This window comes from Motacilla alba, chromosome 1 (assembly GCF_015832195.1).
Source record: "Motacilla alba alba isolate MOTALB_02 chromosome 1, Motacilla_alba_V1.0_pri, whole genome shotgun sequence".
In the NCBI taxonomy this organism is placed as follows: domain Eukaryota; kingdom Metazoa; phylum Chordata; class Aves; order Passeriformes; family Motacillidae; genus Motacilla; species Motacilla alba.
Genome location: NC_052016.1, coordinates 26056115 through 26064698, shown reverse-complemented (window position 1 = coordinate 26064698; position 8584 = coordinate 26056115). Strand labels below are relative to the sequence as shown.

Below are 8584 nucleotides of genomic sequence, written 5' to 3'. Positions count from 1 at the left end.
AGATTTGAAATACTTATACAAAACCACTACCAAAAATAGTCACTTTAGCCAAACTGGGAGTTTGTTCAGGTTGATTTGAACACAGTAACCAGGGAAGTCCTGAATAACACCATGCAGAAGACAGCCCTGAAGGAGATTTCCTAGGGGTCTGAATGCAGACTGCCATTGCAGGGCAGCTTCTGTACACGTTTTCACAGTGAGCTGACCCTGGATGGGAACTGAGAGTGCTGCTGCTTTCCTGTGCTCTGTCCTTCCTGCAGTTTCCTTGGCCGATCATCAGCCATCTGTACTCACTTCTTGCTGCTGCTCATGTCAGGTAATACCTGAACAGAAATGAAAGAATCATGAGTTGCTCTGGCTTTATGTTTGGAGGAAGCACTGCTTTTGGGATGCAGGGGATAGTGATGGAACAGCTCTAGACTTTCTCCTTTAGCACAGACTTGACAGCAGTCCTGTAACGAGAAGAAGCAGTCCCACAGAGAGGTTTCTTCAGTGTTTACATATGCAATGGAGCTTAAGTGAGTCATGTATTTATATATGTGTTTATATTTGTACAATCAGAAGACAAAACACATGGGACTTTCTACTGGAGGTTAGTGTGCTCCCCCTGATGTTTTCTGGCCAGCAGGACTTTTAAAAAGAGCAGAAATTGAAAGGCCAATGAAAAAGTGTGGTTAATTAAATGTGAAAGGTGCTGTCCTTGTTTGGACTGTCTGTTAATGGTATGACAAGCCCTGGTAAAGAGCTTAGCTGGCCAGATTAAAATTAAAAAATTGTGTCAGTCCATCTGCTAGCTCCAAGGAGTCTACTTCAATCACCTTTTCTTGTTTCTTCACTAAAGCAGAATACTGCCTTTGAAAAGAGCAGAGCCAGGATGTATTGGTTGACTTTTTTTACCTAATGCTTTCTCCAAAGATAATGATATGTGACGTCAAGACTTTTTCAAGAAGCGCAATGCTCTTGGTTGGTTCAAAGCTACGGTCAAGACAACAGCTCTTTTGCTAAAAGGGATTTGGATTATTTTGTTTATATTTTTTTTCAATTTTTTTTTTAATTACGCAAATAAGTATGTTTGGCTTCATGTGGAAAATCTTTCTTTGCCTTCCGGGAATGATTAACACAGATCCTCAAATAGTTGCAGGTAATGCAGGCATCTTTCTTATGTTCTTGTTTACAAATTTAGCTATGGCAGTGTATAGAATTAGAAATACCTCTCTAATTTAATTGTAACAAAGGGGGCTAATACAGAGAAATGTTTGGTCAAATCTGTGCTGTTAGCAGTGTAAATATGGAATACTTAGACTGATTTCCAGGTGGTATAATTGCACATTTGTCTTGCTTTGAGTGTAGAAGTAGCTATAGGAGGCAATTTTTTTCAACTTTGAAATGTTAAATGCTGGTAATTTTTTAACTTTTCTTTTTCCTTTATTCATTTTGTGTTGAATCTTAAAAAGTAAGGTTCTGTCTTGTGCATATGGGCACTGAACATGTGTCAGTTTGGGTAAAGATTGGGGGTTTGCCTTAGAGACCTTTTTTTGATGTTCTTTCTGCCTCTGCTGTACCATCTGGTGACATTCTGCAACAGAGCTGATTATTAATATACCATCAAAATAACCATGCCTTTCATCTTTCAGTCATAAAAGTCAAAGATCTACTGCCTATGAAGCTGCAGAATAAACCCATAATCTATTGGATGACAAATGCCATAGAGTTATTACTATTCTTTCTCTAATAAATGATTGGTTGTGATTGTTTTTCAGGCATGTATTCCAGAAAAAAAGTGAAAGAAGTTGAGCTAAATAATTTCAGATCAACTGACTTTAAAGGGTAGAAAATTAGACTGTCAGACTAAATCTCAATATACATGTGCTTACCTCAGCTGCTTCCTCAAGTTTCCTCTGGAATGATGTGGAATAACAAACATAAGAGGGAATTAAAAACAACAAACACACACGCACACACCCAAAAAAAAACAAAAACAAAAAACAAACAAAACAAAAAAAACCTCCAAAAAAACCACCACCAAAAACCCCCAACATAAAGCTGTTGAGGCCTTTTATTCCTCTTTTTTTCTCCCCCTGCTCTAGTAGAGTAGAGACCTGTCTCTACTGATGATAAGTGTCCATTCAAGCAGCTTTATTTTTGCAAGGTATAACAATCTGTTATGGAAAGAAAGTATGGAGTAGGATTATTTCTCAATTATTTTACTTCTGAAAAGCCCTGAAAGCTTCCAAATACATATTTGTTCACAAATATAGTCCCATTGACTTAAGCCTAATGGCAGATAGAAAGTTAAATACAGGGCGTTAGAATTCAAAGGGTTAGAGCCTTATGCTATCTTACCATTTGATGGGATATTGTAAAGAGCTTAAGGTTGTTTATAACATCACAGCCAGAGACAGGTTCTGTTAACAGAAAAAAAGCACAGAAATTTCCTTCAGAGACCACAGAAGTGGCATGAAGATAGTGATGATTGCATCATTATCTCATCTGAAAAATTTGTGTGGTTTTAATTTCACAGCTGCAGGAGGAGGACAGGCTAAAGATGTTTCACCAGCCCCTCAGCTCAGTGACTGGCAGCTGGCAAACCCTTCTCTGCCTCCTGGCTTGAAAAAGCCTAATGGCATCATGGACGCTGAGCAGTTCCACAGGCATTTGCAGTTACGGAGGAAGCGGTCCATTCTGTTTCCCAGTGGAGTTAAGATCTGCCCTGATGAATCTGTTGAGCAGGCTATTGCCAACCATCTGAAGTATTTCAGGCTCAGAGGTAAGTACATCTCATGGGTAATTGATAAAGAACATTCACTTATTAAACAATAGTTCAACCTTTTAAACATAATACCAGGTCATACATTATTACTGGTGAAACTTACCTTTCTGTGATAATCTTGCTTAAGAGAGCTGTTCTGGGCTAAAACCCCACCACTATCTGTCTACACTCATATATAATAAGAACTCTTGCTCCCTGAAACCACATTGTTTACTAAAAGAATCCTTTCTCAGAACAATTTGAATGCAAAGAAAAATAGGTGCTAAATACACAGTAGCTAAGTAACAGAGTTTGTTTGGTTTATTTAGTGTTCCTAAAGTGCCAGCAGAATTCATTGAGGGGCCAATCAGAAAAGTCAACTCTGAGACACTGGCACTTCAGCCATGTGACTTTTGGCTATGGCTGGTTGTACAAAGTGTGAAATCTCTGTGTGTCAGGCTGTAGTATAATAGACAAGCAACCTTTCTTTAAGATGTGGAAGTTAGTGTGGCACAGCTTTCTCTGAAGAGCTGCCATATTCCTACCAACATCTTCTTTCATTTGATGAAACATTACAGTAACATGATGTATTTCAAACCCTTCTGTCTGACTGCATTGTAATGGGGCATCACAGTCATGCAGCACCTTTGCTCTTTGTGTCGTAGCATTCAAACAATTTGTAGTTATCTTAATGTGTCTGTACAAAACTGGCAAAATGACAGAGCTGCTGTCAGAGTAGCAGGAAGGATGTTCAGAGACTCATGTTTGATGAGATTTGATTCTCTATAGAGAAACTCTCACTGGTGACAGTTTATTTACTTAGACAAGTGAAAAACACTGACAACCAGGAGTTGCTTAGTGTTTGCATAAAAATAAACATAATGTATTTGGAGAACAAAGTGGAATTATATGGGGTTTTACAACCTCATTCAAATATGAGTTGTGCCCAGCTTGCAAGGGATGTTGACACTGATGATGATGCTGATGGTTTGACAGGCTTTGCTAGCTTCTTATTTCCACCCAGGAGGACTCAACCAACTGTTCTTTGTTTGTTCCAAATGATCCATACATACCATGGTCTTTAACTGCAGTCACCTCTCAGTTATCTGTGGTACAGTGCATTAGCGCAATGCCAACTAAGCAAAGGTGTGAGTGATAATAAAGAAGAAAGAAATCTGTAAATTAGGTTGCAAAAGTATATTTAGGTTTTAATAATCCTAGGCTGAACCAAAAATCCACCTAGTCCATCTGTTTCCTTACTGGATTTAACAGCTTTCACAATCCACAAGATTTTCTTGAGCAGAGAGGCTGTGATTACCAGTAGAGCTTTTAACTTAAAACTTTTGAAAAAGATCTCTGAAAATAATAGAGGTGACTAATTAGCAGCAAGTCACACAAGGTCTGATTCAAGCAGCTTGTCATTTTCACTCTGTTAACAGCAACTGCTGCTCCAGGAGTGTTGGATGGTGTCTAATGATGTCCTGAGTAGGCACCTGAGGTCATGTGCTGTGTATTGGGTTTGTGTGGCAAAATTTTGTAGCGGGGGCTACAAGGATGGCTTCTCTGAGAAGCTGCCAGAAACTTCCCCTATACCAACAGAGCCAAGGACAACCAGCTCTGCTGGTCAAGGCCAATCCCATCAGCAACAGTGGTAGCACCTCTGGGGTAAAATATTAGAGAAGGAAAAAGTTGCACAGCAGCAATTGCAGTTGAAAGAGAAGAGTGAAAATATGAGAGAGAAACAGCTTTGCAGACACCAAAGTGAGTGAAGGAGGAGGTGCTGCAGGTGCCAGAGCAGAGGCTCCCCTGCAGCCTGTGGTGCAGACCATGGTGGTCAATGGAACTGCAAAGATCCACTTGTAGCCCATGCAGGACCCCATGCCAGAGCAGGTGGATGCCCATAGGAGGCTGGGACCCCATGGGAAGCCCACACTGGAGCAGGCGTTTGGCAGCACCTGTGGCCCAACAGAGAGAGGAGCCCACACTGGAGCAGGTTTGCTGGCAGGACTTGTGACCCCATGGGAGTCTGTTCCTGAAGGACTTGCAGCCCATGAAAGGAACCCACGCTGGAGCAGCCTGTGAAGAACTGCAGCCTGTGGAAAGGACTGATGTTGGAAAAGTTAGGAAAGAACTGTTTCCCATGGGAGAGGCCTCACAATGGAGCAGGGGAAGAGTGTGAGGAGTCCCTCCCCTGAGGGGGAAGTAGTGGGAGAGACTGCAGTGTTGAACTGACCATAGCCACACTCCCCCCCCATTCCCCTGCATCACTGTAGGTAAGGAGTTAGAGAAAATCAGGAGTGAAGTTAAGCCTGGGAGGAAGGGAGGGGTGAGGGGAAGGTGTTTTATGATTTGGTTTCATTTCTTGTTGTTCTGCTCAGATTTGATTGGTAATAAATTCAAGGAATATATCCAACTTGAGCCTGTCTTGACAGAATCTGGTGAGCGATCTCTCGCTGTCCTTATCTCAATCCATGGGCCTTTTGTTGTGTTATCTCTCCTTTGTCCAGCTGAAGAGTGGAGTGATAAAGCAGGTTTGATGGACACCTAGTGTCTGAATTCAGTGTCACTGAATTATGTGCAAAGTTTTTAGGAGCCATCCAGATAGCCACAGTCAACAAAATAATCCTAGGAAAAAATTTGGTCACTGTTTAACACTCAGAAACCAGCTACTATGAGTTACTAGGAAAACAACTGACCCCAGAAGGGAATAAATATTAAATGTACACAGAATCTGCTGATTTTGCAATCTCAGTGTTTATTTTTAGAATTTTTTTTTTATTCTGTATATATTGAAGTAAGAGAAGAATTCAATATCAATATATCCTTTCTCTGGAAAGGATGGTTCCAATACAGTCTATTCTTTCCTTGGTTTTGCTGTACTGCCAGCAGTACCATGCCACTACATTGGAAGGAAAGGCAGATTGTATTGTGATGTAAGAGCTTGTTAGAAAATAAGAAAAGGTTTGCATGTGCTGATTATCCAGTTTGTTCTATCTGTGTCTACCTTAGAAGAAAACAGGTGGGAATACAATTATCTGTCTGTAGCTCCTATAGCTTTATTTACTTTTGCTAGCTGGCAAAAGCCTCTCTAAGTGTCAAAGACTGACAGATAAACATTCCTGTCATGGGCTTTAGAGGAAGTGCTTCTGTCCTGTTGCTGTAGGCTTAACAGTGTACAGCTTTTTTTTTTATTTCTGGCTACAACATCTGGATTTTTTGAGCCTTAAAAAGATACAAGATGAAGAATATTATAAATACATAATAAACCATTAAAAATATCAAAGTGCAACAAAATACAGGCATCTGGAGAAAAATCAGTATTTTCTAAAACAGCAGTATCAGCCTTCAACATATGAAAGTCTAATTAATGGTAAGATTATTGGTGGTTGTTTTATTACTGTGGTATTCTCAAGCAGCACCCTGGAACAAGGTGGATTGTATTTGTTTGTCTACACCCGCAGTCTAAAAGACAAATTTCTGAAGTGCTGCTTTATTCCTACAATCAGAACAGAGTTTTGCAGTAGCAGATGATGCTATTTTCACTCTTTTGAGACAAATCCTGGATTATTAATGTCTCAGTACTGTCCTGTCTCTGTATCTCTTGTAGCTGTGTATGGAGGATGCTGCCATTGGCTGACTTTGTATTTCATTATTTGGAATGTGGGGGTGGAAATCAGTCACAAATGTTTTACAGACTGGATACTGTAGGCCTATAGGCTGGCTCTTAGAGTGTTTTTGACTGATGTCCTTTGAAATGGTGTAATGTTATGGTTGCTGATGGAAGAGTCATGTAAATGTAACGCTGGTTGGTTCATTGCTAGACTGTTGTGACAAACACAAAGTGTGTCCAATGGCAGCTGGAGATTCTACAAAAAAAATATTGAGGAAATCTAATAGTGGGATTTCAGGCAGTGAGTGGGCTGTACATGTTAGTCTCTGGTATGATGTTCTTTACTGCTGACAGGGAAATGGTAGCCTGAGCAATAGATAAATAAAATTTATTGTGGAAAAAATAAGCACACCCACTCAGACCAAGTCTTTTGTGACCAGTCACCTTATGTGCACAATTCAGTGAATCTGTCCATTGTCTGTTGGGTAAGTTGTTGGTAAAGAATTGTAGTAGACTTAGAAGTTGAATTAGCATGTAAAACAGAAACAATATAAGGATTACAAGATGGGTAAGCAGTACAAGCCACGCTATCCCATGCTTCTTAATTGGGCTGCTGGATTTTGTCTCCACGGCTCAGGGTAATATGCTTCTTTGCCACCTCTGAGATGTAATTACTCTAGTGGCTACCTTCCTAAATTCGCTTTACAATTTTTCCCTACTGTGACCTTCTGTCTTAAACTATTCAGTGTGTTGTGTGTTGTACTTTTTTTTTTTTAATTTTTTTTTTTTTTGTGGGCACTGATCTTTTCATGTGAGTAGATCAGATAGTCTCTCTGCCAGAGCCGTTCTTGTAAGCCAGAGCTTCAGATAAAGCCAAACATCTAAGGATAGCTTTTAAAGATACTGACCAAACAAGGAAATAGATGACATTGCTGAGAGCTGTAGCTGTTGAGACACATGGACATTTTTGAACTTTGGAAAGAATTCCTGTTTCTTGGGCATTAAATTCTATGCATAAATGTAATCCCTAGATTGGGCATAGGACTATGCATGCTCATTTCCCCCTTTCTTTGGTCCCTTAAAATCTGTTTACTGAAGTATTAGAAATAATGCTGTTATTTTCTGCACATGAACGTAATCAAGAGTAAAGTTTCAAATGAACATAGTTAAGAGTAAAGCTTCAATTTGATACTGAAGTCATAATGTTACAAGTTATTCAGATCTTGCTAATAATGATGAAAGCAAAGAGCCAAAAGTCATGAAAAGTACCTGGCTTAAAACCATACATTAAATAAAGAATCTGTCTGAGTGTGCTGTTTTTCCCTGTTTTCCCTGCATCCCTGGCACATATTACATATACCTCATACTCAGCAATAAATTTCTGAAGTTTATTTGTAGAAGGTCTGTCTCCTCTACATTTGAATTTTTAGATACCAGGTCATGCTTCTAAGAAACTTGCCTTTTTCCATGGAGGACACTTGTTAGTTTTTACTGAAATATTATTGGTGAGAATAGTTTATGTGCTAGAGTTTAGTATGCGAATTAGCTAATTCACCCTCAAGTCTTTTCTCAGTTTAGACCCCTTGTTTGTTTTGTATATTGTTTAAGGGTTGCAGGCCTTGTGTTACTGGCCATACACAGCAGCATTCCAGCAATAGATGAGATATTTCTCTGCATGTGTGTATTAATTTGTTTAACAAATGCTAACAAGGTCTTTGCAGCAATGACTTCCTAGGAGGTATCTGTCCCTGTGACTGTGTTTGACTTCATCAAACTCCTCTGCAATGAAGTTGTTCAGTTGCACAGAAATTGTTAGAGGACAAGGAGTTGGTCTCACATTGCCTCAAAATAGAACATTCAGCCTGATTCAGTGCTCCTAGCTACCACAAACGATTCAACTCTTAAGAAGCACTAATGAGATTTAATTGGGATTAAGCTCCAGCACTGCCCACTTACACAAATGGCCAGAAAGCCACCCTACCCCCTACAGGGTGCTCAGTGCTGTCATGTGGTGCCCCTTCTGTTAACCTCAGAAATCCCTGAGCACAGACTGAGTGTAATAGGCTAATTGTCTCTTGTTGGAGAGATAAATGCATCTCCAGTGGTACAGCTTGAGCCACAAGGATGCTGTATCCTGCCCAGGTGCATGAGGGGGTAGCCAGACTGGAGAATTTCAGAGCAAGAGAAAGGTCACCTAATCACATCATCAATCTTAGCTGGGGGTT

The 8584-nt window shown here is 40.0% G+C and overlaps 1 protein-coding gene across 5 annotated transcripts in view; it reads left to right on the top strand.

Moving 5' to 3' along the window:
* Positions 1 to 324: 324 nt before the first annotated feature.
* Positions 325 to 8584, top strand: part of IMPG2 (interphotoreceptor matrix proteoglycan 2) — a 54503-nt gene continuing 46243 nt past the window's right edge. For all 5 annotated transcript variants that reach the window (XR_005258013.1, XM_038146081.1, XM_038146072.1 and 2 more), the window contains exons 1-2: positions 325 to 1141; positions 2522 to 2767. Coding sequence is in view for 4 of the 5 variants with exons in the window: in XM_038146081.1 (XP_038002009.1) it covers positions 1069 to 1141; positions 2522 to 2767 (319 nt within the window). In the remaining variant the exon portion in view is untranslated. The remainder of the gene's footprint in view (positions 1142 to 2521; positions 2768 to 8584) is intronic.